Source organism: Equus asinus, chromosome 4 (assembly GCF_041296235.1).
Source record: "Equus asinus isolate D_3611 breed Donkey chromosome 4, EquAss-T2T_v2, whole genome shotgun sequence".
Taxonomy (NCBI): Eukaryota; Metazoa; Chordata; class Mammalia; order Perissodactyla; family Equidae; genus Equus; species Equus asinus.
In genome coordinates, this window is record NC_091793.1 from 43,017,844 (window position 1) to 43,045,840 (window position 27,997).

At 48.2% G+C, this 27,997-nt stretch overlaps 2 protein-coding genes across 4 annotated transcripts in view; one reads left to right on the top strand and one right to left on the bottom strand.

Moving 5' to 3' along the window:
• STAB2 (stabilin 2) overlaps positions 1-19,917 on the top strand; it is a 147,812-nt gene extending 127,895 nt beyond the window's left edge. For both annotated transcript variants that reach the window (XM_014865791.3, XM_070507167.1), the window contains 13 exons: positions 40-144; positions 1,441-1,548; positions 3,263-3,456; positions 4,604-4,745; positions 7,404-7,537; positions 9,388-9,550; positions 9,693-9,799; positions 11,785-11,904; positions 12,793-12,933; positions 14,288-14,398; positions 15,325-15,453; positions 16,505-16,621; positions 19,411-19,917. In XM_014865791.3, the coding sequence (XP_014721277.3) occupies positions 40-144; positions 1,441-1,548; positions 3,263-3,456; positions 4,604-4,745; positions 7,404-7,537; positions 9,388-9,550; positions 9,693-9,799; positions 11,785-11,904; positions 12,793-12,933; positions 14,288-14,398; positions 15,325-15,453; positions 16,505-16,621; positions 19,411-19,461 (1,622 nt within the window). In that variant the 3' untranslated portion in view covers positions 19,462-19,917. The remainder of the gene's footprint in view (positions 1-39; positions 145-1,440; positions 1,549-3,262; positions 3,457-4,603; positions 4,746-7,403; positions 7,538-9,387; positions 9,551-9,692; positions 9,800-11,784; positions 11,905-12,792; positions 12,934-14,287; positions 14,399-15,324; positions 15,454-16,504; positions 16,622-19,410) is intronic.
• The window catches only part of NT5DC3 (5'-nucleotidase domain containing 3), an 80,986-nt gene continuing 54,175 nt past the window's right edge, over positions 1,187-27,997 (bottom strand). Inside the window, exon 14 of one of the 2 annotated variants that reach the window (XM_070507168.1) lies at positions 1,187-1,483. In XM_070507168.1, the coding sequence (XP_070363269.1) occupies positions 1,306-1,483 (178 nt within the window). In that variant the 3' untranslated portion in view covers positions 1,187-1,305. Of the gene's footprint in view, positions 1,484-21,820; positions 26,643-27,997 lie in introns of those variants that run through there. The other variant, XM_044745986.2, reaches the window with a different exon arrangement.

A 27,997-nucleotide genomic window follows, 5' to 3' on the forward strand; every position in this document is an offset into this window, starting at 1 on the left:
TCAATCACTGATGACTATCACACTCAATTTGCTTTACAGCCTGTGGCTGCTCGGACCACGGAGAGTGCGACGATGGGGTCACAGGCTCCGGGCAGTGTGTCTGTGAAACGGGGTGGACCGGCCGCTTCTGTGACACTCAGACAGGTCTGTCGTGGGAGTGGTCAGCTGCTGGCAGCACCACCCTGCTGCAGGCCCTGCCAAGAGCGTCCCACTGAGGGTTGGGGGTCTGAGCGACACCTGAAAAAACCAGCAAAGCAGGTGTTCCCTTTTCCACAAGGAAAGGCTGATTTGGATGTGTGGCCCCAGGCCTCGGGAGGTTTGGTGACTTGAATGAAAATTAGATGAAAAGATTTCATGCAAACCCATGAAACCAGCATGCAGTCCTGTGCAATCGTGGAAGGACCACCTCAGGCAAAGGATACAGAGTTGGGCAGGAATGGTCCCTTGGGATAGTGGTCCTGGGCCCAGAGGTGTACAGACATAGGTCAAGTGGTTTCATAGGAAACACACATAGAAAACCAGGATCTGACCCTTGATCCTGTTACTTACCAGACGAACGGCCTTAGATACACCGCCCTCTCTGAGACTTGACGTGCTCATCCATAACTAGAAGTGTATGGTACTCTGCAGGGAGAGTAGTGTTGTGAGGGTCAGAGATGGTGTTTTGAAGTGCCCAGTGTATGTGGGCGCTCAAAAACAGTAGCTGCCATTATCGTTGTCACCATTATCACCATCGTCAGAATCTTGATCCTTACTGAGCAGTTTTGTGAGGCCTCTGTCATACCCAAAGCCCTGTGTGCTGGTGGAAGGTCTGAGATGTGAAGCTTGAATTATCCAATGCGAATCACTGTCATTTCACCCTCCCTGGGGTCGGAAGGGCATGACGAAGCTCTTCCTATGGGTCTTAGCAACTTGAAGTTCCAGAATCCCAGTAGTACCCTTAACTTCAGTTCGTCCTCCTTCCCCTCCTCCGCCAGCCACGGCTTCATGCCGCCTGCTGACCCTGCAGCCCCATCCAATCACCAAAGCTCCAGACTTCTCCCAGGCTCACTGGTGCCCTCAGAAGGCCATGGAACTTCTCCCCCAATATAACCATCTCCATCTGAACCCCTTGCTCTTAGGGCCGGAGAGGTAAACAGTCAAATTCATCTCTGCTAGCAAATTTTGAAGTATAAAGTTTTAATTGGTTGCCCCTAAAGGTAACACATTTGCATCTTAATCTGGATAATGTTGTAGAGATAATGTCTTAATATACAGGAGTAATTCTGGACTCTCAGAATCTCCAGGCTGGGGGACCTTAGCAAGTCACGTGCATCCTCCCGCTGCAAGGGGCCACTTCTGAAACACAGTGGAGCTCAGAGACTCTGGGGAAGATGCCTTAGGTGGGTCCCAGCTCTTCATACCACAGTGCAGGATGAATGGTGACCTTTTGCTTTGCAGCTTTGGCCCCAGTGTGCACTCCTCCTTGTTCTGCTCATGCCACCTGTAAGGAGAACAACACGTGTGAGTGTAAGCTGAATTATGAAGGTGACGGAATAACGTGCACAGGTGGGTCCCCTTTGAGCATGTGTGAAACAGCTGCGTGGCGCAGGAGCAGAGCGGGACCAGGTCAGAGAGCCTGGCCCTTCTACCTCCTGCCTGGGCCGCTTGGCAATACCTCCCCTCTCTGCAGCTTGATGGGTTTGTTCACATCTGACCTGCCTACCTCCCAGGTCATGGTTTTGAAACTGCTTTGCAAACTGTGAGGCACTTTATTTTGTAGTGTTTTTGTAATGCTACAAGTCATCCAGTTGTACTTAAAGAAATTCAGAAAATGTACTACGGTATTTAAAAAACAACAGCAATTTTAAACCTACACATACTGTCACCACTCAGTGAGAACCATTCTGAACATTAAAGTGTCTGTCTTTAGCAGTTAGGATATAGGTTCAGCCACACAGCCTCATGGCGACCCAGATGAACAGTGGCATAAACAAGACAGGGGTTGAGATGCTTATTTGTATTCTAAATAACAGTTTTGATGGAGGCAACCTAGGGTTTCACTTTGAAAGGTCATCTGGGGGCCCAGCCTCCTTCTATCTTGTTGCTCTGCCATCTCTCACTTGCCTGGCCCTAGATGGCCACTTCCATAAGCACATCCTAGGCAGCAGGATAGAGAGAGAGAAGAATGAGGCAAACCTCATTCCCTTTAAGAATACAGCTAGAAGCTGCTGAAATCCTGTCTGCTCCCATCCCATTGGCTGGACCATCATCATTTGTCACACCTAGCTGCAAGGGAGCCTGGGAAATCTGGTCTTTGGTTGGGCAACCATGAGGCCAGCTAAAAATCTATTACTTTAGAAAAAGAAGACAGTAGGTATCAAGGGAAAGCTGCCAGTCTTGGCCACAAGTACTTTCTAACTGTTTTCATGAATAAATATTCATGTGGAGATACAGACTTTCATTACAAAAATGAGATCTTGCTATACCTGCCGCTTTGTAATCTGCTACAGGGCAGTCCAGAAGTGGGTGAGCGCTCAACAGTAGCAGTAAAGACACAGTTTCTGTCTTTCTGCTGTGCCATTCTTGAGGAGGGGTCTTTTGTCCTCATGTCCATTCTCTCAGGGTCTCAAGTGGCTGTCACAACTCCAGCAAAAAGGCAGGCAAGAGAAATCAAACAGCTCTCCAGCTACTCCTGAGGCTAGAGCTAATCTATTATTGGGTTGAAATTTGGGGGATTGTGAAAAAAAAGGTGATCAGAGGCAGCATAGCACTGTAGGGAAAGCACGGGCTGTGGAGCCAAACCCACTGGGTGTAAGTCCCAGGCCACCGCCTTAGAGCTGTTTTGCCTTTGTCAGGTCAGTTAAGCTCCCTGAGTTTCAGTTTGCTCATCTGTAGAATGGGGGTAACAGTGTCCATCCCACAAGGTGCTCAATAGTGTGCTAACGGTACACACACACACACACACACACACACACACACACACACACACACTGTCCTAACATTAAACACCCGAACTTATTCAGAAAACTACCAAAGTGGAGCCTAAACGTATGTGACATGGGAGCAGAGGGGGACAGAGGCCATCAGGCCTGGTCTGTGAGGGTATTAGCCACAGGATGTCAGTGTTTGCAAAGGCTAGCACAGAGCGGGAGAGGTGCCGACATGTCGGGGCCCATTTACTCCCCAGCGCCACCGGTCCTAGGGTGACCCGTGCCCCTGATCTGAAGCCCCAGTGACACAGACGGTGGTTCACTGAGCCCTCCCTCCCCTGCTCTTGCAGTTGTGGATTTCTGCAAACAGAACAACGGGGGCTGTGCGACGGTGGCCAAGTGCTCCCAGAAGGGCACGAAGGTCTCGTGCAGCTGCCCAAAGGGCTACCAGGGAGACGGGCGCAGCTGCACAGAGATAGACCCCTGTGCGGACGGCCTCAATGGCAGGTGTCATGAGCACGCCACCTGCAGGATGACGGGTCCGGTGAGTCTCCCTTCCCTGGGGAAATTTGGGAGCAGCTTCTCGGGCCTCGCTCAGCCTTGCTTCTCCACCTGCCGTGGGCTCTGCTTACCTTTGACCTCTTCTAAGAGTTCTTCCCACCTCTGTCTATTTCCTGTTAGGTCTGTGAGCTAAATGCAAGGTGGTGTCCTAGACAGATAAAGGATCAGAGGAAAAACTGATGAAATCCACAGAAAGTCTTTTTTGTGGGTCGTAGTAATGTAGCAACACTGATTTCTGAGTTGTGACTAAGGCACTATGGTGATGGAAGATGTTAACATTAGGGGAAACTGGGTGAGGTGTCTATGGGAACTCTCTGTGCTATCTTTGCAACTTTGCTATAAATCTAAAATTATTCAAAATAAAAAGTTCATTAAAACCAAAAAAGTTGGTAGGTACTGTCAGGAAAAGTGGTTTGGACACTCACTCAGGTCTTCTTAGTATAGAATCGGTGCCCAGTTGCCCTGTTTATCTGTTGGGAAGAGAAGATGGTGGGTGATAAAGGTTATAAACGTGAACTCAGAGTCAGACAGCCTCTGAGACTTCGCTCCTGGACTTAGACGCTGTGTGGCCTGAGGCTGGCTACTTAATCTCTCTGAGTCTCAGTTTCCTCATTGGCAAAGTGGACCGAATAATAATGCAGACCTCATAGGACTGTTGTGAGGATAAATGAGATCCTTCATTGATTCAACGAACGGTGATCAAGCACCCACTATGTGCTGTTGCAGGTACCAGGGATGTCGCGATAGAGAGCTTATATACGAGCAGAGGGAGGGGACAGTGCTCAGTGCAGAGAGAAATGCACAGGACACTTTCAGAGGGAACCAAGAGTCATGAAGAACATTAATCTGGCCAATGTGATACAAGGGACCAAGAGAGCTCTTTTATTTAGGGAGGGCAAGGTGGGGTCTCTCGGAGGCAGCCACATTGGAGCTGAGAAGTAAAGGATGGTGTTTCACCGTGAACCTGTACAAAAGCAAGACGCAGCAGCAACTGAATTCCCCTGGACAGCAGAGGCATTTTTCCTGGTCCTTCTGAGCATCCCCTATGCAGGAGGGCGGCCCGCAGGGCTCTCGGGGGTCCTGGGGTCCTAGAGAGGGGGCTTTTTAATCTTCTCCCACTCTCCCCACAGGGCAAGCACAAGTGTGAATGTAAAAGTCATTACGTGGGAACCGGGATGGACTGTGAGCCGGAGCAGCTGCCCGTTGATCGCTGTTTGCAGGACAACGGGCAGTGCCACGCCGACGCCAACTGTGCCGACCTCCACTTCCAGGGTCAGTGGGGCTGGGGACTGCCGGCTCAAAGCCCCTGGGCTTCAGGCTTGGGGAAGGGACCTGTGCAAGAGCAAAAGGACAAAAAAATTAAAAACCGGGTCCAAACAGCCTGATCACTGCCCAGGCCCCAGCGCCCAGGAGGCAGCAGGCTTCTGTCATGGAGGGGAGGAATAAACCCAGTATTGGACCCTGAGCCATTAGAACCAGAAGGGAGCTCAAAGGTCAGCTACCGTGAATCTTCCTGATATGTGCCCTCCCCGAGTTGCTTAGTAACCCTTGCACCTGTTGACTGGAACTGACTCTAAGGAGCCTAGTTTAAGCTTTCAATAACAAAGAGGAAGTGCCTGCCACATGCAGAAGCAATTTCTTAGCAGCCGTTTTGATTGGCACATATCCCATTGCACATAAGCACATCAGTTGGCATACATCCCATTCACGTCCAAGGATGATTTGAATGGCTTGTAATAAGCCCACAGGTATAATAAAACTAAGAATCATAACACACAATAAAGTAAAAAGCCAAGTAGAAGTGCAGAGTGTGGGAGATAGGACATTGAAAAGCTAATGGGGGAAAGCCAAAAAAGGACGACAAACGTAATTCTGAGCCTGGGCAAGAAGGGACTTCGGTGGTTCAGAAAGTGATTCAGGGCGCTGTGTATTCTGACCTATCAGGTTTATCAGATGCCTCTGACTGGTTTGGTTTGTGTTACAGACCTGGTCATTTTAGCGAGGCAGTTTTTATACATCTCAATAAGTATTGACTTAACATCTGTTGGGTACTGTCTTGGTCCATTCGGGCTGCTACAGCAAAGTACCATAGGCTGGGCGGCTTATAAACAACAGAAATTTACTTCTGTGCATTCTGGAGGCTGGAGGTCCGAGTCCAGGGTGCCGGCATGGTAGCATCTATGAGGGCCTTCTTCCGGGTTGCAGACTGACATATTCTCATTGTATCCTCAAGTGGCAGAAGGGACAAGAGAGCTCTCTGGCATCTGCCCATGTATGAGGGCTCTACCCTCATGACCTAATCACCTCCTAAAGGCCCCACCTCCTACCACCATCACATTGGGGGTTAGGATTTCAACATGAATTTGGGGGGACGCAGACACTCAGTCCATAACATACGTAAAGTCCTAAGACACCTCAAATCCCTTTTGGGGGTGAGATAGAGGATGTATATATGCGGGGGAAATATATAGGATATATGATACTGTCCCCTTGAAAGGAGATTCCCCTCAAATATAGTTGAGGAAATTTTTTTAATTAATAAGGCCAGGAAAAGAAAGTCATAAGATAGAAGACAACAGTTTATCTTATGCTGATGGTGCAAGTGAAGTGAGAGAGAAAGAAAAGAGAAAAATTGAAAGCAGGGACTCAGATATTTGTACACCCGTGTTCACAGCAGCATTATTCACAATAGCCAGAAGTGGAAATAACCCAAATGTCCATCAACAAATGCATATAGAAACATAATGTAGTATATTCACACAATGGATTTTATTCAGCTTTGAAAAGGAATGGAACTCTGGTACAAGCTACAACACGAATGAACCTTGAAAACATTATACTACGTGAAATAAGCCAGACACAGAAGGACAAATATCGTATGATTCCACACATATAAGGTACCTATAATAGGTAAATTCATAGAGACAGAAGGTAGAATAGAGGTTACCAGGGGCTGGGCGGAGGGGGACATGGAGACTTATTATTTAATGGGTACCAAGTTTCTGTTTGGAATGATGGAAAGTTCTAGAAATGGATAGTGATGCTGGTTGCACAACACTGTAAATGTACTGAATATCACTGAATTGTACATTTGAAATGGTCAGAAGGGTAAATTGCATGTTATATATATTTTACCACAATAAAAAAAGATTTTTTTAAAGAGTAGTCAGAGAAGGGAAAGATCTGTAGGTAGGATGAGAGAGGGAGTCCTCCCTCAGAGAAGCCTAACAGAGGCCTGGAACTACGGTGGAGATTGGAAAGATATTTGAACTGAGCCAAATGCAGAGGAGCTGGCAAGGTGTTTCTTCTGGGGGGACAGCAGGGACAGCAGAGAATTCTCAAGGGTCAGCTGAGAAGGAGGGGGCAATGAGGAGGAGACAGAGCATCCTATCAAGGCCGTGACCCCAAGGTAACAGGGAGGAATCATGTTGCCAGCAAAAATTTATAATATTGGGAAATAATTATGATTTAATGTTGTTATAAAAAAAGATTTCTAAAAACTCTACTTGCAGTATGCTGCCACATTTGTAATATATGTGATATGTAAATGAATAGGGAAAAAAGACTGGAAAAGTTTGAAATTATGCCAAAATGAAAAGTTACAAAAAACAAAGTAAAAATTCTGGAAGGAAGTGCGCCAAAATGCTAGCCATGAAGTAATGATTGTTTCCAGCGAGTCGGATTATAGGTGATTTTTGTTTGTTACTTTTCTTATTTTCTGTGTGGCCCAGATTTGTACAATGAACACGTGCCACTTTTATAGTTAGAAAAGAAATCAATATTTTAAACGATGCACTTCAACACATCTCAGAGGTGAGTGCTTCCCAAGACGCCCTTGGATACAGTTGGCCTTCCACTTTGAACGTCCTTTGAGGGAAGCGCTGCCCAGCTGGCAGGCTGACAAGGACAATTCCTCTCCTTCCCTTCCAGACACCACCGTTGGAGTGTTCCATCTACGCTCCCCGCTGGGCCAGTACAAGCTGACCTTCAACAAGGCCAGAGAGGCCTGTGCCAACGAAGCTGCTACCATGGCAACCTACAACCAGCTCTCCTACGCCCAGAAGGTGGGTCCCCAGTTGGTGGGCACCGTGCAGGCAGGGTCCTCAGGGGAGGGCGTGCAGCTTCTTCTTAACTGTTACCTTCTTGGAGGGGAGCCCAGGGAGCTCCTGGATCAATACCGATTCGTCACGTCCATTGGGCAGCTACTATGTGTCAGGCACGGTGCGGGTGCTTCATTGGCATCATTGTCCATCATTATAACAGCCCTGGAGGTAGGTATCCCTATTGCCATTTTACAGATAGGGAAACCGAGGCTCTGAAAGATGAAGTAATGCGCCCAATGTCACCCAGCCAAGAGGTGGCAGATCTAGTATTCAAATAGCCCCAATTCCAAAAGTCTGTTCTCGATCATGACATTCAACCACCAAGGCAGAGGCACGGACTGGGAGTGCATACCTCACAGCCGGAAGCAGGAAGAGATCAATAACCACAAGCCTAGGATCCCCCTGAACCCACAAAGCAGTTGAGTTTCTCTGGAACAGCTGGAGCCCCCTGTGTCTGCAGGGGCTGTGAAGGGAGTAAATGGGGATTGCCCCGGGTCTCAGCCACAGCCACGTAAGAAAGGGAGCTCAGCCAGGGCTACTCTCATGGCCTCTAAAGGAGCCATGCCCATGTAGAAAGGCCAGCATCTTGGAGTTACCTGCTAGTGATCACTCACTGGGAGCAGAAGAGGTGACTGCCAGGCCAGCCCCGGTGGCCTAGTGGTTAAGTTTGGTGCATTCCACTTCAGCAGCCAAGGTTTGGTTTCCAGGAGAGGACCTATACCGCACATCTGTAAATGGCCATGCTTGGTGGCAGCTGACATATAAAATAGAGGAAATTGGCAACAGATGTTAGCTCAGGACGAGTCTTCTTCAGCAAAAAAAAAAAAAGTGACTGCATACATGGTATGATTTTAGGGTCCTTCCTCCAACCTCCATCACTACCAACTCTCTCTACCTTTCTTTAGACCTGACATTTCTTACCAAGGAACAAAGCTTTTGATGCCAGGATCCAGCATCGTAGAGCATCTGAATTTCTGCTCTCCTACTTGCTGGTTGTGTGGCCTTGATCAAGCCATTGAAACCTCTGTCCTACCTGGCATGTTTGTATAAGGACTGAAAGTAACATGGCACAGTGACTGGTGCACAGTAGGAACTCAATTGTTAAGATTAAGAACTCTGGAGTGGATTGTATGGGTTTGAATCTCAGCTCTGCTACTGGCTGTATGACTTTGAGCAAGTTACTTAACTCTCAATTTTCTCAATTATATGATAGAGGTTTTTTTTAAGTTCCTATCTCAAAAGGTTGACGTGAAGGTTAAAGATGTTGACACATGAAAAGCAATTGCAACAGAAACTGGCCCAGAATAAGCTCTCGATAAGTGTTATGATGATGATAATGGTGATGATGATAGTTATGGTGATGATGATGATGGTGGTGATGGTGATAATGATGGTGATGATGATGGTGACAATGATGGTGATGCTGATGGTGACAATGATGGTGATGATGTTGATAATGATGGTGGTGATAATCAATTAGAGTTCTATCAACCCATAAGCAGGAGAATTTGTACCCAAGGGTAAATGGCTGATAGCAAATCCTTTCTCAAGAGCAGAGAAAAGAGAAATGAGTGGGAAGGACTCAGGTACCTACAAGAAAGAGAGGGTACTACTTTTACCCATCCAATGGCTCAATCAACAAAAATTTAGCACCTATTATGTTCCAGGCACAGGAGTACAACAGGCAGAATGAGCCATAATCCCTGACTCCATGAAGTTTACAGTCTGATGGGGGAATTGGACATTAACCAAAGGACCCACAACAAATATGAAATTGCAGCTGACCCATGGTCAAATCTGTGTCCCTGTAGGCCAAGTACCACCTCTGTTCAGCAGGCTGGCTTGAGAGTGGGCGGGTTGCCTACCCCACAGCCTTCTCCTCCCAGAACTGTGGCTCCGGAGTCGTTGGGATAGTGGACTATGGACCAAGAAACAAGAGTGAAACGTGGGACGTCTTCTGCTACCGGATGAAAGGTAACTGCCCCAGCTACACTCCAGATCCAGGCTAGGCAGCTGCTGAGCGACCCTCAGCCTGGCCAGCCAATCTCCAAGGGCCAGCTGGGGCAGCCCAGGCCTGCCTCACTGGCGTGGGACCCTGTGTGCCCCTGCCTTCCAGATGTGAACTGCACCTGCAAGGTGGGCTACGTGGGCGATGGCTTCTCGTGCAGTGGGAACCTGCTGCAGGTCCTGATGTCCTTGCCCTCACTCACGAACTTTCTGACGGTATGTGCTGTGTCTGCTTGCTTTCACCTCCGGGAAGGAGAGGTTGCCTCAAAGCAGGTATTAGAGAGGGGAGTCTCTGAGAGAAGGCCATGGCTCACCGTCATGGTTAAGAGCATGGACACTGGACCACAGTGCCTAAATCTGAAGCTTGGGCTTGCCACTTACCTGTTGCATCACCTTAAATGAGTTCCTTTCTTCTCTGGGCCTCAGTTTCCTCATCTGTAAAATGGAGATGATGATAGCACCAACCTCATAGGGTCACTGCGATCATGAAATGAGTTTATATTTGCAAAGCACTTAGACCTGTGGCCAGCACATGGAACATGCTATATTGGTGTTAGCGAGTATTATTGGACAAGAGTCTGATCTGCTGGAATGAGATGCTCTTTTGTCTGCATGGACAGGGTGGCGCAGTTAGCTAGGCTGCCTGGTGATCACTCAAGGAGCCAAATTATCAACACAGAGTCAACGTGCATTTTGCACTGCCCTTCCAGTCACTTCAGTATTCTCCATGTTATGTCCAATGAAGAGAAAGCCCCAGTTGGAGAAGGACTTGGTGTTGACTGACCAAAGAACAGAGCTAAGAATAATACCAACCAGAGCTAACATTTCCTGAGCACTGACTTTGCACTGGACACTGTCCTGAGCCCGTCAGAGCACTTTGCACCAGTCCACAGAATGTAAGCTCCATAAGGGAAAGGATTGTCTCTGATTGTGGCTGGTATACAGTAGGAGCTCAATAAATACTTGTCATAAGGAATAAATCCTCATGCAGTCTTATGAGGTCACTTCTGCTATTATTCCCATTTTAAAGAAACTGAGGCTTAGTAAGGTCAAGGACACACTAAGGAGGGGCACTGAGCATAAGGACAGGGCTTGCAGGATCAGAGCAGAAGTTAGACAAAGGACCACAAAATGATAAGTTTTTGTCCACAGACCAAAGGTATCCATCTAAATGGTCTAAAAATCAGAGTTACTGTAAATACTCTAAAGATAAACACCCAAACCAACGTTTCTGCTGCGTGAGAGCATGGCTTGTAACAGCATTTCAGAGAAAAGACAGTGTCAGAACAAACCCCACTGACTGTGCGCCCTTCAGCAAATTAATTAACTGCTCTGGGCATCAGTAGTCCTATCAGGACAATGACAAAGTTGAACTGGATAGTGTGATTTCTTAAAACGTTCTCAGTGAGTATGTATTGAGTACTCACTATGTGCTGAGATATATCAGTGAAAAAATAAACAACATAAACAATAAACACAATAAACAAGTAAGTAGTATTGAATGCTAGAAGGTGATATACACTATGGAGGAAAAAGCAGAGTGGGGGCGGGGGGAGGGGGTGGGGGCACCACACAGTCCCCATCAGGCACAGAGTGATGACGGAAGGCCTTAGTGAGAAGATGGCAAATTTGAGTAAAGTGTGAACAGAGGAGAGGGAGTCAGCCATGCCGATTCGGAGGAAGGGCATTCCAGGCAGAGGGAAGAGCCGGGCAAAGGATGAAAGGCAGGAGTGTTTCGGGCAGTTTTGAGGAACAGCAAGGAAGCCAGTGTGGCTGGAGCAGAGTGAACGAGAGAGAGGACGACTGGGCGCGGGGTCAGAGGAGCAACAGCATCCAGATGGTTTGGGCTCATGGGCCGTTGTAAGGACTTTGACTTTTCCTCTGAGTGACGTGGGGGCCATTGCAGGGTTTAACAAGGGGTGACTCAAGATTTGACTAACATTTCACTTGACTGCAGAGACCGCCATGTTGAGAATGGTCTGTGATGTGGCTGTGACTTAGCCATAGGATTCGTGGAAAAGGAAAAGTGCTCCTAAAACTCTCTGAGGGGCAGTCAGAAGAAACAGCAGAGGGGTGGCAGCCTGAGTTGGGGCTAATGTCGGGAATATGCCCAGACGGGTGATGCCCTGTGACCCTCTCCAGTCACCCAGGTCCTCACACACCAGGGCTGGCCCATCTGATCACTTCCTCCCTCTCCCCAGGAAGTGCTGGCCTATTCCAACAGCTCAGCCCGAGGCCAGGCATTCCTGAAGCGCCTGACTAACCTGTCGATCCGCAGCACCCTCTTCGTGCCACAGAACAGCGGGCTGGCGGAAAATGAGGTGAGTCGGGTTGCTGGTGTCTGTGCTGCAGACTAGCTATGGCTTATCTACCACCACAACAAGGCTGTTACAAATGACCCCAAAGTTCAGTGGTTACACATTTATTTAGCTCACACTCTGCAGGGCAGGTGGCACTGCTTTTCTGGTCTTGGTCAGACATACTCACATGCCTGAGATGGGCTGGCCATCAGCACATCTAGGCTGGCCTGTCTGGGGCTCTGCTCACAGAGCTCTCAGCCTCCAGCAGGCTAGCCCGGGCATGTTCTTTTGGCGAGGGCAGGAAGTGGTGAGAGCGAGGCCAGACCTGCCAGCGCTTTTCAAGCCTGTCTAGTCACATTTGATATGCCACTGGCCCACGTGGCTGAGCCCAAAATCAGACCGGAAGGTCCTCAGAGTTACATGGCAAAGGGTAAGGAGACAGGGAGCAGTGAGGAACCGGGGCCACAGATGCATTCAATCTATCACACCAACCTTGCTCGTGTCATGGTGCACAGAGGAAGTGAACTGGCCATGTTTATTCAGCGCACCGCAGATGGCTGACCTGCAGGCTCTGACAGCCCCACGCCCTACCCCACCTGAGGGCTGAGAGGGGCAGTACCTCTGCCCACTTGTTACCCACTCGGGACCCACTCATTCCAGGACACCATTGGGAAGCTCTGCTTAGACCATAAAGATGACTTTCAATGCCACATCCTAGCCAGAGGTAGCCTCTGGCAGAGCCCAGACCACCAAAAGCCTAAGAAAAACTTACATTTCCTGATCTCCAGATGGAGGCAGAAAAGCCAAGGGCATGAGAAGTGATTTTTTTCCTGTGTCCTCTTTATCATTAAAACGAAAAATATTGTTTGGCCTTTAAAGACCATTCTTATGTTTCTCCTTTCCTCTCAGACACTGTCTGGGCGGGACATCGAGCACCATCTCGCCAATGTCAGCATCTTTTTTTACAATGACCTTGTCAATGGTACCATCCTGAGAACAAGGCTGGGAAGCCAGCTGCTCATCACCTCCAGCCAGGACCAGCACCAACTGGTATGAAAAGTCTTCTGGGCTTATTGGAAGAATTGAAGATAATACATGCAAAGCTCTAGCATACAGTAGGTGCTTAATAGATGGAAATGATTATTAGGTGAAAATACACCCTAAACCTGCAGATAGGGGGTAGCATTAGCTACACACCATAACACACCACACTGACTGTTAGGCAGCCTCACCCCTTGGGAAATAAGCCACCAGTGACCACCAGCCCTAGAAGCTGGTAATGAGGGACTGTAAATGAAACCATTTTAAAGCTGTCTGATTCTCCGCCTTTGTTTCTGTCAGACTGTCCATCTATCCCAGGCATTGACATGTGAGCCTTGAAGTCAAATGACTCTAGTGTGAAAAGCAGTTCTGTCACTTGCTAGCTGTAGGAACTTCGGCAAGTTATCCAACTTCTCTTTGTCCCTCATCCGAAAAATGGGGATGATGGTAACGTGTTGATCATGTTGATGATGATGGCGGCGGTGATGGTATTGATGATGATAGTGATGGTGGCGGTGATAGTGATGGTTATGATGATGTTGATGATGATGATGGTGGTGCTGGTGGTGATGATGGTGGTGGTCATGATATTAGAGGTGGTGTTGGTGGTGGTGGTAATGATCGCTGTGACAACCATAATGTCAAAATCATAAACTCTTGTGAAGATTCAGTGATTCAAGGCTTGTGATATGCAAGAATAGAGCCTGATGTGTAGCAAGTGCTAAATGAGTATTACTTTTTTATTTTTACCTGATAAATGATTTCTTTTATTGAATATTAGTAGTTTATACCAGTGCATCTCAAACTTTACCAGGCATTTAGATCACCTACAGGTTTGTTAAAATGCAGATTGTAATTTGGCAGGTGGGGTGTGGGGCCTCGGGTTGTGCATTTCCGATGAACTCCCAGATGATCGCCCATATCACAAGCCAGTGGATCACACTTTGATTAGGAAGAGATTAGATCACTTAGAAATCCCTTTTCTAACAGTCTGGTGGAATGTTCGGAGCAGCAGATCTGGAGTCCAGAGGGATGGGGTATGCCATGTACTACCTGGGTGATCTCAGACAGACCGTTTCCTTCTGAACCCTCGTCTGTTAGACAAGTAGGCTGGACAGAATGACCCCTTAGGTTCTCTGCAGCTCTTAGATCAAGTTATTGGCACAAAGGCAACTAATGTGCTCTGGAGTGTCCTGGCAGTGAGCAGAAGTCCTATGCTGCCTATCAGTGAAAATAGGTCTGAAACCCAGGCTCCGGGACCTTGGGGAAACTGAGCAACTTCCCTCCTCGGAAGGGCTGCCCACCCTTGGAGAGAGAGCCAGATGATCACAGATTTCCGTCAATCCTCTTCTCATTTCCCTAGAATGAGACCAGGTTTGTCGATGGAAGAGCCATTCTGCAGTGGGACATCTTTGCCTCCAATGGGATCATTCATGTCATCTCCAGACCTTTAAAAGCACCCCCCGCCCCAGTGGTGAGTATCCAGGGCTCCTGGTGGGGGCCACTCGCCAAGAGGTCAACGGCTGCTGGAAGTCCTGTCCACCTCCCTCTTCTGGAGACTGGAGAGGCCTCCCCAGATGCATGGCAGCTGGCCTCGGGGATGCCCCGCCCTGGCTCATCCCACCCCCACTCCTGTGCATTAGTAACACAACACCTGTCACCGTTAACATTTGTTGAATGAAACGGGCAGGATGCCAACGGAGAAACCATTGGAGGGGAGTGAAAAGTCCTGAGCTCTGGTTTGGCCCCTCCGTCTCCTCAGCTGTGTTCTTGGACAAGTCCCAGAACATCTCTGAGCCCTACTTTTCACATCTTCAAAATGGGCGTCATAATACCTCCCTCACTGGGTTCTTGGGAGGACTATGAGTCAATAAATATAAAATAATTAGGACAGTTCTTGGCACAGAGTACATGCTATAGAAGAGGTAGTTGGTTGGCTGTTGGCAGTGGTGGTGTCCTTAGTATTCTAACTTTGTTCTAAAGTGTGAGGGAGGAGTGACCACAGCTGGCTTGTGGGAAGTTCCACAGCATCGTGGTTAAGTGCATAAGCTCCAAAGCCAGGCTGGCTTTAAAGCCCATCTCTATCACTCACTGGCTGTATGATATTGGGCAAGTACTTAATCTCTCTGTGCCTCAGTCCCGCCATAAAAAATGGAAATAATAATAATTGTCCCTATCTCTGGTCTATGATACATTTCAATGAATTATTTCATCTAAGGGGCTTAGAACAGTCCTTGGCAGTAGTAAGGGCTAGATCCATGTTAACTATTTCATCATTGTTTTAGCCCAACTGGCCTCAAGGTGCCCCAGGCCAGCAAGAATGGGGTGGGCTCTGGAAAGCACACCTCTTTTGGGAAGTCACCAGTTTTAAGTCTCGTCCCCTCCCCTCTCCGTGTTCAGGCTGCAGTCCACACTGGCTTGGGAGCAGGAATATTCTTTGCTGTTGTCCTGGCCATTGGAGCCATCGCTTTGGCTGCATATTCTTACTTTCGACTAAACCGAAGGAGCATTGGCTTCCAGCGCTTTGAGGTGAGAGAGAGAAAAACGGGAACGTGGTCCTGGGGTCCGCTCTGAAATCCAGCCCCTGACTCAGGGCTACTTCCACTGACTGGAGGCTTCAGGAATTGAGTACTTGGCACACACTTCCTGTCTCCTGCATGGGGTCTCTGCCCCTCAGAGGAGCAGCAGTGGCAGCTCCCAGCCCCTCCTCCTGGCTGAGACAGGGTTTGGGGAGAAGGGCGACGGGCTGCCAGTAGCACAGACCCTCCAGCCTCCGTGCCAAGGGTTTGGCTTGGAGGTGAATGCACCAGGGGTCCAGGAAGCACGCGCACCTCGGAGGATTCACGAAACAGGCACCCACCATGAGTGGAATGGGCTTCCAGGCTGACTGCGAGGGTGGGGACAGGGTCAGGGACCTGCACAGCCAGAGGCCTCATGCTTCAGCCAGCAAAACACATTTCCCCCCTGTGAACTGTTGAGCCCACGTCCAGGTCAGGGGGGCGCGGCTGACAGTGGGGTGACCCTGGGGACCAGGGTCGGCAGCAGCACAGTGGCTGAGTGCCCTCCCTTGTGTGCTTTCTACCCCTCCCAGCCCGCCCTCTCCTCCTGCTGCCTCCTCCAGACACGCTGGTAAAGACTGGGCGGAGCCCCCGAGCAGCAATTCACCCTTGGAGCACATGACCTGCATATTTATAGGCTCTAGGGGCCAATCTCAAAAACATCCTTTTCAGCACAAGCGTACTTGCTGGATTAAAGGACAGGCAAAACCACTCCAGGGTGACAGAAGTCAGAATAGTGGTCACCCTGCGTGGGATTGGGTATTGGCGAGCACGAGAGCACCTCCTGGGGGGACAGAAATGCCCTCTATGCTGGTTTGGGTGGTGGTCACATATTAAGAAGTCACTTAAGATTGGTGCCTGTTGTTATATGTGTGTCAGATCTCAGTAAGGGACTGTTTGCTAAAAGAAAAGGCTCCTGCAGGTGGAGGTGGGAGCGTGGCTTGTTTTACCTGCCATCTTGGATGAGAGCTCCTGTTTGCGGACATCCTGGTGCTGAGCCCTGTGCTTGTCCTTTCCCGCAGTCAGAAGAGGATATCAGTGTCACAGCTCTTGGCAAGCAGCAGCCCGAGAATATCTCGAACCCCTTGTATGACAGCATGACCTCGGCACCTCCAGAACCTTCCTACGACCCCTTCTCAGTGAGTGTGCATTTTTACCAGCCCGGATGCAGGGGAATGAGGTCTTTCAGCAAATCTCGGTGGAAAGCTTCGCACCAAGAAAAGCTCACTTCTAGAACGTGTCTGGGGGCAACAAGCGTAAAAGCCAGTGTTGCAAGTTGAAGCCATGTGGTTGTTCTGTATTCCTAGGTTCTTTTGGGCAGACGGCAGAAGGCTCCAACAATTAGGGATAGGAGAGAACTAGAGGTCGCCCACCCCTAACCTCATGACCGGGTGGACATGTCACAAGCAGAAGAAATCTTGGGCTGAATTCTGCCGCAAACATTTATGAGGCAGACAGTGCAAAATAAGACATGAGGCCTTAAAAAGGTATTTTCCCTTTAGCAATGCTTTAAATTTATATTTACACTGTAGATCGAGATTTTTCTGCCTGCTGTCAGGGCTGCTTCTTGCCTTGGGAGCTAAGTTCCTTTGATGAGGTCTTTTCTATCTAGAGGTGCATATTCCACGATGGTCTTCCAGAAAAGGACCATTGTTCTAGAGTTAGTGATCCTTGAGCTTAGATGGGGCCTGCATGGACTTCAACTCAGGGGGACCCCAAGACAGGGTACCCTATTCATGCTGAATGTGCAAGGTACACCGTGCCAGTAGTTTATTACCAGTTCTGAGAAGCTAGGGATAAAACTTAATTCTTCCTTTAATATAAAAATAGGAAAAGTTAATAGCCAGTACGCTGAGTGTCCTTTTGTACCTCAGCAGACAGCTGACAGCATTACTCAGGTCCAGGAATTACTTGAACCTTGGCATGTGTGGGTCTAGAACCCTCGTGCAGTAGCAACCAAAGCCGGAGAGCTGCTGTAATTGTTTTGTGCCTGGACTTACACTGCCCCTCCCCCCGCAAGGCTATATTATGGTGACAGAATTTTTGTTAGGTTGGCAATGAAACATTAGAAATATTCTATTGCACCATTTTTAAGCCTGTATAGTGTAACAGATGTTATTTTTCTGCAGGGTACCAAACATAAATATCTTGTGGTTCTTAGTACCTGTGGTAGCAGATTTCATATACTTGCAATAGATTGAAAAATAACCAGATCATAAATCCTATTTTGTTTTTCAATCAAACCCATGTGAAAGTTTCCAGTTCAAATTGCACGTAAGTTCAGCTAGCATGCATTTATTAACTAATAGTTTATTTCTGTAAGCATTGTTATGTTGAACCCAACCTCAATTAAAAAGAAGGGGAGGGCTGGCTCAGTGGCGTAGTGGTTAAGTTCGTGTGTTCACTTCAGTGGCCCAAGGTTCACAGGTTCAGATTCTGGGCGTGGACCTAAACACCGCTCATCAAGCCACACTGTGGCAGCATCCCACATACAAAATAGAGGAAGACTGGCACAGATGTTAGCTCACAACCAGTCTTCCTCACCCAGAAAACTAAATAAAAATAAACAGGAGGAGAAAAAAGTTATCCAGCCTGTTCAATGCTCTCCAGACCTTCTCAGCCCCATGCATGAAAGATTCTGCTGAGGCTGGCAAGAGAGCATCCTAGATGGAGGGGTCAGCTAAACCTTCTAATCAGAGTGGGGGGCAAAACTGTTCCAGTAACAGGAATCCTAAGCTGAGGGTACCATTCCAAAAAGTGATGTGCTAGGTTCTCATGCTTTTACACTGAAGGGTGGGGGTGACTATACAGTATCTACAGCCAATCCAGACATCTTGAACACATCCAGTATGCTAATTAACAAAGCTTCTGTGCTGATCAGAGCTACAGACTGGAAGGCTTGGGGTGGCTGCCTCTGGAGTACGGCCTCTGATTAGACTCTCTCAAATGCTCAAGAGCCACCGTGGTTCAGAATGAATTTTCAACTCGAAAGGAGTTTTTTGTAATCCTATTAACAGCCACCTTTTGTGGGGTACCTGTACCTTCCTTAATGTAGTATATAATTGAATTCTCACAGCTCCCTGTGAGGTAAATGCTGTCAGGACCCTTTGTAGATGAGAAAACTACAGCAGAGTTGAAATGATTCATCCAGGGCCACACACCTTCAAACAACTGAGCCTCTCCCAGAACGGGAGGCCGTGACCACTGTATCATCCTGCCTCCCAGCACGAGCCGTGAGACAGCAGCGTGAAGGGACCCTCCCACCACACGTGTGTTCACAGGGCACTTGGGGACGAATCGTTTAGGCTGTAGGGGAGGAAAAAGTTTTCCTCAACCCTCTTAGGGACCCTGGCTGGGTCTGAAAAGTAAGCTGACAAAGACAGATTCGCAAGAGACAAGCATATAAATTTTATTGAATGTTGACATGCACATGGGAGCCTTCACAAGAGAACCAAGACCAGAAGAAGTGACCCAAGCAGGAAGCTTTTATACATTTTAGACAAAGAAACAATACATCTGTGAAGAATTGACAAGACAAAGAGGCGTGGGCTGGGGGTGGTCAGTGGTGAAGCAGTAACCAGGAGGGGAGGGGGTAACAAGGTTTGTCTGTACAGGTTTCTTGGCCGCAAATTCCCCACCCCTGACGATGAGTGCCTCCTCTCCTCCTGGTCCCGGGAGAGCACCTTTCACATGGGAGTTTTATGACCTGTTTCCGGGAAGAAGGACAGGGGAACAGGTCACAGAGACCTTCCTGCTTCTGCTGTTTTTAAAAACTCCTTCAGCTTAAGATACTTAGTACGCCAAGGTGCCATATTTTGGGGTAGCGTGTCCTGAACCCCATCAAGGCCTCAGACCAGTGGCCAAAAGAAATGCTCGACAAGTTGGTCCTGTGCCTCCTCTGCGTGTTTCACAGACCTCTCTTTTCCAGGACTCTGAAGACCAGCAGCTGGAGAGCAGTGACCCCCTGGGGGCCCTGTGAGGGCCCGGACCTGCGGCAGTCAGCCGTCACCCACGGCCTCACCAGGCTGTCAACTGTGAATCCTCAGCACCAGGTGCCTTTTGGGAATGTCAGGTCCTTCAACATTTCACAGTAGGAAGCACTCAGAAGCCATACCTCATCTTCTTTGGTTCATCTGGGGGATTATTTAGTTTCTGTGGGTGAGGGGCCATATCAAATCCACCCACGAGCCCAGGGTCCCTCCTGACCCTCAGCTGTCCCTCCTGTGTACCTTTAGGTGGCACTTAGTACATTCTACCCAACACTATAGTAACGTGGCCTTGTCTTGTTTCCTTGTTACACTGTAAGCTCCGCGGGCAGGGACTTGCCTCATGCATGTGTATCCAGTACCCAGCCCAGTGTCTGGCCCAGGAAATGTGCTCGATAAATGTTTATGAGACAGAAATAAAGTCAACAGAATATATCTAGTGTTTTGAGAAACAGTTTGCCACAGGAGTCGTCAAACTTTGAAGGTAAAATCCACTTATTAGGGCTAATTATGGCCTTTTCAATTAGCCAAAATCTGCCTTACAAATTCTTTCTTGTTTTGTTTGCTTGTTTGTGCATTAATTTTAAGCAGATGTGATAACCACAATGAGTCATCACTTCACACCCACTAGGATGGCTATAATCAAAAAGACAGACAATAACAAGTGTTGACAAGGATGTGGAGAAACTGGAACCCTCATATGTTGCTGGGGAGCCTTATAAAATGGCACAGCCACCTTGGAAAACAGTCTGGCGGTTCCTCAAAAAGTTAAACAAAGAGTTACCATATGATCCAGAAACTCCACTCCTAGTTGTATACCCAAGAGAAATGAAAACAGTTCCACACAAAAACTTATATACTATGCATGTTCACAGAAGCATGATTCCTAATAGCCAAAAAGCAGAAATACCCCCAAATGTCTATCAACTTATGAATGGATAACCAAATTGTATATTGTGTATTTGTATAAATTATATATCCACACGATGAAATATCATTCCACCCTAAAAGGGAACAAAGTACTGAGATGTGCAACAACATGGATGAACCTTGAAAATATTAGCTAAGTGAAAGGAGCCAGACACAACAGACCACATACTCTGTGATTCCATTTCGATGAAATTTCCACTATAGGCAAATTCAGAGACAGAAGGTAGATTAGCAGTTACCAAAGAATGGGTAAGTGGGGAATGGGATTAACTGTTAAGAAGTACAGGGTTTCTTTTTGGGGTGATGAAAATGTTCTGGAATTTTACAGTGGTGATGTGTAGGCTCCAGGCAGTTCTTCACTGTGCAACGCAGGATGTCTACCACACCATGTCCCTGCCTGCAAAATGCCAGAAGTGCGACATCTGAGCATCCTCCAACCCACCCACCACACATTTCCAAATTGTCCCTGAGGGGATAGTGCTGGCCAGGCTCGGGAATCACTGCTGGGGACAGAGAAGGGAAAGGCTGGGTTGAGCTGATCTCAGACTCTCCTCTCTGTTGCCCTCATGGCCCAAATATCACTGTTCCATATCATTGGGGCTTTTCCTGAGCCAAGTCCAAAATTCTGGAAGCCCCAGAGTGTCCTGTAAGCTTTTTCACACCTCCAAGAAGGGGAAGAAGTCCCCATTTCAGGCAGAGGAACAGCTACCATCCCCTCTAGGACAACAAGCCATGACGGGAGCAATGCCGCGTTTCCAGGAGATTGCTCCCCAAAAAGAATGTAGGACAGATTCCCTAGGGAGTCCACCACTACCACCTTTACAGGTACAAAAAGGCACATGAGTAAGAGGGAAAACAGCAGGCTCTCCATGGAAGGAGTGAATGAGAGTAAGCAACAGGCACATTGAGAGGTCAAGGATATTAAGGAATTTCAACACACATATACACATTTACACAGTTAAAAAATAAACTCTTCAAACTACTTATAAATTTATCCAAAACCCAGTAGTGAGCTGACTTCATAGCACACACTCCTAATTTAGTAGTATTCAGTATTTTCTTCCCTTAAAACACTGCTTCCAATTCCCAGCTTTCCTGGTAATTCGAGTGCAGACAAACCTGTGGATCACCGTCTTCTTGTTCTCAAAGAGGGAACTGTTTGGGAGAAGAGAAATTCCACATGGGTCACCTGCTGCCCACCAGTGGCTAAGCTCACCCAATTTTCCATCTGTAGCTTAACTACAGTCTTCAAGCTCTGCAAACAAGCAGTGTGCTTTCCTGGGGGTGGTGGGTCCGGGGCATGAGAAATGAACCCCGAATCTTTCACCCCTTCTGCAGGGGATACTCTTTTTTGGGTATATTAGAATTTGGTATAGCCTTGCCCCTAACTTAAGCACACAAAACACATGCTTTACAATAAACTGGACGATACAATTCAAACTTTTATTTGGCAATAAGTTCCGTATCATATAACATAAAATCAACATGTAGAATAAATAGCAAATTCACATTCAGAATAAATAGTAAGTCTACCTAGTTTGCATTTCTTGTGCCTGATGTGATCATACAGGCACCATTTGTCACTCTACTAAATGATTACAAAACAGTTTCCGAAGTCAGAGTTCAGGCCTGCAGAACGAGAAGAGCACAGAAGCACTGCTGTGGGCTGGGCTCCCCAGGACGATGCCGATGGAGATGCGTGCGCTGGAAATCTACAGGGCGGTGTTCTCGGTATCAACAGAAGGGAAGGGACGGGGTGAGGGAGAGGGAAGCAGGGCTGGCAGGAGGAGGAGCTCGGCTGCCACGCAGACACAGAGAGGCCTCGGCTGACCCCAGGGGGACTCTGGAGCTGGGATGGGCCCTCAGAGTTGGGCAGTCACAGGCTACCGGCTGCTCCAGGAAGGGGCATGACCTTGTCGGAGGCAGGGCTTCTCAGCAGGGGAAACTCCCAAAGAGGGCCAGCAGCTGGGACGGCTAGCGCACCGCTGGGAGCTGGGGGAGTCAGTCCTTCTTCAGTCCTGAAGGGTTATCTGGGCAGCCGAGCCCATCGCCCACGACTAGCACAATCACAAACTAGTGCAATGAGAGGTATATCAACTCGTGCCCGGGCCTGGGAGCTCAATTACACACGACGACAGTTACGCCACGTGCTGGAACACGGTACTTTACCACTGGCCACATATGAACATACGCGCAGAGAGCAGCCCTGGGGGATGTGGGGCACTCACCTACAGAACTCCTTTCTACCATCCACACCCAACCGGGAGGTCCTTCATCTGCCAGCTTTCAGCAGGGTGATCCTGTCATTGTCACCAACTCAACCCACTAGGGCAGGGGTGGGCAAACTACGGCCCAAGGGCCATATCCACCCTACAGCCTGCTTCTGACGCTCAAGGTGTAATGGAACACAGCTGTGCCCATTCCTAGAGTAGCAGCGACAGAGGTGGCCCATAAAGCCAAAAATATTTACGATCTGGCCCTTTCCAGGGGAAGTTTGCTGAACACTGCGTTAGAGAAACTTCACCCCCTATCCTCACCTCAACCCACTAGTGGTGTTAAAGGTTAGCTGAACTTGGAGCCAAACTCCCAAATACTAATGAAAACAAAAAAAGGAAATTCGTACCAAAGGAAAGGAACATTAAGAGGGCAAAACATAAGCTCCCTAGCAGCTGAAGAGAGCAATCAGCAGCCTGGCTCTGGCCAAATTTAGTCTTAGAGCTTTCTAGACAAGGGCCCCCGAGTGGATCTTTGGCAGCAAACGAGCATTCGGCATAGAGGAATTCAATTCCCCTATTTAGCACACTCTCTACTGCGTAAAAGGCCTTTGGGGAGGAAGCGAGGAAATGCCATTTAGTTCACTCAAAGCTAAATTAGCTCGGAGGAAAGATTACTTCTCATTTCTCCTTTGCAATAATTAAGTGGGCCGACGCATTCAAAGCAACTGGTAATTTAGTCTGAGACATGCCGAATCAGTAACAGTTGGTTTATGTCACATGGTGATAGCAGAAAATGAGCTGAAGAGAATTTAAAAAAGGAAAAAAAGAGGCTATGTTAGGAGGAAAGTGGGAGCTCTAAGCCAAGCTCCTAAAATAGCTGAAAAGCCAGGTTTCATCAGTAAAAGAAACTCTGGGACATCAGCTGTGCAGGCCCCCTCCAAGGCAACCTGCTCTGGCTACCATGAGCCTTGCTGAACCGCCACAGCTGGCACGGACTGCTCCTGGACTATGAATTTTCCTTCACATAATTCTTAGAAAATGGGTCTAGGGGCTGGCCCCGTGACCAAGCGGTTAAGTTCGCGCGCTCCGCTTCGGCGGCCCGGGGTTTTGCTGATTTGGATCCTGGGCGCGGACGCGGCACCGCTCATCAGGCCACACTGAGGCGGCATCCCACATGCCACAACCAGAGGACCTACAACTAGGATGTCCAACTATATACTGCAGGGGCTTTGCGGGGGAGAAGAAAAAGAAGAAAAAAAGAAGATTGGCAACAGATATTAGCTCAGGTGCCAATCTTTAAAAAAAAAAAAAGAAAGAAAATCAGTCTAACCAAAGCTAAAAACAGAAAATGTTTCAATGTGCACTTTCCAAATTGATTGTTTAAATGGTAGAAAACCAACTCACTTCCCTTGTACCAAAATGCTTTCATCAACGTGCACACCAGAGAACAAACGGGAAAGAACAAAACGCCCAGTGCAGTGGGCCAATCCCAGAAGAGCCGTGACAGCGACACAGTAAGTCCTTCTCAAGTGCAGACAAGGAGAACGCCGCTGCCCTTCAGGTGGAGACGGCCATCCGGCCCCGCACTCCAGGCCCCGGCATGGGGTTGCAGTCCGCCAGGCGCACGCCCGGTGGGCCCTGCTGAGACCGATGCCAGGCTTCTGCCCCATGGCAGCTCTCAATACCACCACCATGTTCAGGGGCCCAGAGACTGAAACTTTAATTGGTAATAAATCATAAAATTCATTATTCATACCCAGAAAATGTATTTCTCCCCAAAGGCTTAGATCACCTAACCTACCCATAAAGAAAGCAGGTTTTAAAAAGAGTTCACTTCATTCTTGAGTAAACAAAACACTTTGTAACTGGCACCTAGGAGATATCCAATGAATATCTGAGTGGATAAAAACTAAGAAATTTTTTTAAAAATACCCACTTCCTCAGTCGGCTTCTCCAAAGCAGAAACTATAGGACAAAAGCAGTGGCGTGTCCTTGGAAGACCCCAGCACAGAGCAGTGCTGGGCATCCACCTGCACCCCGTAAATGCCAGTCTCCAATACTCTTTGATGCTTCAAACACCTAGGAGCTAACACAGCCAACAAAATGCTCACCCCATTCCGAATAAGGAACGAACCACTGTGTTCATAAGAAAATTGAGAAGAACAAAAGGGGGCCTGGTTGGGGGTTGGGTCTATGGGGTCTAAAAGGTCACCTTCACTATTAAGAGTTAAATACAAGAAAACATCACAAGTAAAATGCCATTATAACAAGCGGCATCACAGAGCATGCTATTTAACTTACTCGCTGAATTGGTACATTCTGGAAGGAGGCCTATGGAATGCCGGGCTAGCGTTTCATCAACAGCTGCCTCTGATACATCTATACATTAACAATGCTGAATAAGCAGGCACTCCGCACAGCCCCTTCCTGTATCTGCCATCTTTTAGGTTTGAGGATATGTGTCACTTGCATTGTCCTTAGAAAGAAATGAGAAACAGCTGGGTCATTTCCAACTCTTTTTCTCTTATTTTCAAGGCCCTTTATCCTCTCCCACCTTAAACACAGACACCTGAAGAAAAGCATCCAAACTCCCAAAATAGCACAAACACGACAGCGAAGAAATTGAAGAAATTGAAGGGGAGGAGAGGGAGGGAGATGGCTAAGCAGTGGGGCCCCGCCCCCCGCTGAATTCAAGCCCCTCTCCTCGGCTGATATCCACGAGAGAGGCAGGCAGCTGTGGCTGCCCTCCAGACCAGGAGGGTTTCTGGTGTGCCATGCATGTGTTCTAACAAGATTCCAGCAGAACCCAGTGGGGGTCATGGCTGAGGCATTTCATTACAAGGACAATTTTTTTCTGTTTCATTTTCTCTCCTCTAATGAGCACATTAAACCAACACGGGTGGCCTTTTCAGCTGTAAGAAGCTCCTGGGAGACCCACCACAAACGCGTTGCTCTTCTGATCCACTCGTTTCTCGCAGCCCTGTTCTACAGTGTCTGTTCTGCTAGCTGGAAATTTAACCAGAACTCATCTCTCCTCACCCTCCTTCTCTGGGGAAGAGAGCGAACCCGCCCATCACTATGGGCACCATTTGTCCTTCCCCGGGGTGGGGTAGGACACAGGAAGTGGATACTGAGGACGATCCAGGGACAAGGACCTGCAGCATCTCCCGTTCTTTCTCACGTGAGACTTTCCAGGGAGGCTGTCTCCTCTCAAGGGAGGCACCAGAATGATGCCAAAGCCCTCGGGCAGAGCGATCTGGGGGACGCTGCTGTTTGGGGATCATCTCTGCTACCAAATGTCGCGTTCTGCTATTGTGGAGCTCACTAAATCATAAGCTTTCTGCGCACAGTTTATCACTGCACGTCCTTGTGGCCCTGCAGTTGCCAGTGCACGGCCTGTGAACGTTCAGTACATTTTCCACTGAAGAGTCAAGCAAAACGTCACCTGCTGGAATACAGACACGGCATCGAGAAGTCTCACCCATTCCAGAAAAACTGACGCCAGTCACAGTACCATAGTAAACAAGAAGGCCGGTCACAGTTTCAAGGTGAAGCTTGCCCTTCAGCCCCACAGGTACAGGAAGGCGGGACCTGGGCTGCTGGCTTCTGTCTTAACCGCCTGGGGAGTAGTCTCCATACATACAAAATAAATATCAAAAGGCATATCTGTGTCTTTTCCGAAGCAACACCCATAGCCACACAAAGTCAACCCTGTCACGTCCGCCCAGTCTGGAGCCGTCGCTGTTTCTGGCTTTTTCCACAGGTGGGCACCTGGTTACTTGGCCTGGGCCTCCTGCAGGAGGGGGAGTCTGAAGGTGGGGGGCCTCTCAGACCACGCGGGAAGTTCGTGCTGCAGGGGAGTCCTCCTGGGGTAGAATGTGTGGTTGACATCGTAGTTCAAGAGGCAGCTCAGAGACGCCATGTAGATGTCGGCAAATCGCGACAGGCGCCTCAGGAAGTAGGTCGGGTTCTGGTCTGTGCGGAACAAGCTTCCAAACTGGGCATTGAAGAAACTTTTGGTCATTTCTCTGAAGAAGCAAGAAAAGAGGAAAGCAACAGAGAATGATTCAAAAAAGATTTGTTTTTAAGTTACCGAAATCAAAATGACTTCTTCATTTTTATAGGACTCATTTAAGAGGAAAATTAGCCTAGAGCAGCCCCGGCTTCTAATCAGGAAAACAGTCTGTCCATCCGTCCATCAAAACAGCTCTGATCACTTTTCCCACTAAGGCCAGACGGAGAGAACACTGTTTAAGGCTCCAGTTTCAATGTGTATGCCCCCTAAATACGCACACCACATTTTCCAAACAAAACACAGGAGGCAGGAGCTGCTTCTGAAGGTACAGAGAGATGCAGAATGCTCTCAGTCTCCCTCATTGACAGAACGGGATCAAGACCCCCTTTTTATAAGGTCAGAGTGAGAACTAAGGTAAGAGAAATAAAAGCCTATTGTAATCTATAAAGTAGTTTCGTGTCTGAGAAATTAAGGACGATTTTATAGTGATGTAAATAATTCACCACCATCCGTTAGACAGCTTCAAACACCTCGCTTCCTCCTCGCAGGCTAGGTTACAAGCGCTTTGCAAGGCTGTTCACCCCACCCCAGGCCCTAAGCCCCTGCAGGCGTGCGTGTGCGCATCTGTGTATAAATCAATGCACACCATCCGATGGCTGGGACCCCTACACACAGAATATTCCAACGAAATGGATAAACACCACTTGACTGTTAATAAATGAGTTACAAACACAGCAGAAAATGTAATCATTTACATCACTGAGAAAAGCCACTAGTTGGTAGTAAGTAGTCTGTCGTTATAAGGTGACAGGAGATGCTGTGACAATAAAAACATAGGAAATTAAAAGAACTCAATTAGCTTGGTGGGTGGAGCAGCATAAATGGTTTTTAAACTTTGACTGAAAAATCTCATTGAGCTAGGTGTTTGCTCAAGACTAGCATCCAAAACAAAACTTCTGGCGGGTGAAATGGCTCCTTCATCTAATAATCTGAGGTCCCCGGAGAGCAGGACACAGGTCCAGCCAGCTGGGGCGTGAGACGCGGAGTCAAATCACATTATACGGCTTCTTCCCATCAGCCTCTCACCCGACATTTTTACACCAATGTTAGAATAATAATCAAGTTAGAAAAGGCCCCCAACAGCAACCCCTGAGACGGAGGAGGAAGGACTGATTCAACACGGCTGGGGCTTCTGCAGCCCCGAGGGGTGGAGTCTGCCCCCTCTCCACACCCACCCCCAAACCAGACTGCCCACTGCTCAGAGGCCAGACCCAGGCAGTGACAGCTTCTTCCAAACCTTCCAAACCGAGACAGCTGTGCCCAGGGGAGACGGGGCCAGGCACAAGAGTAGAAATGGTCAGGGAAACG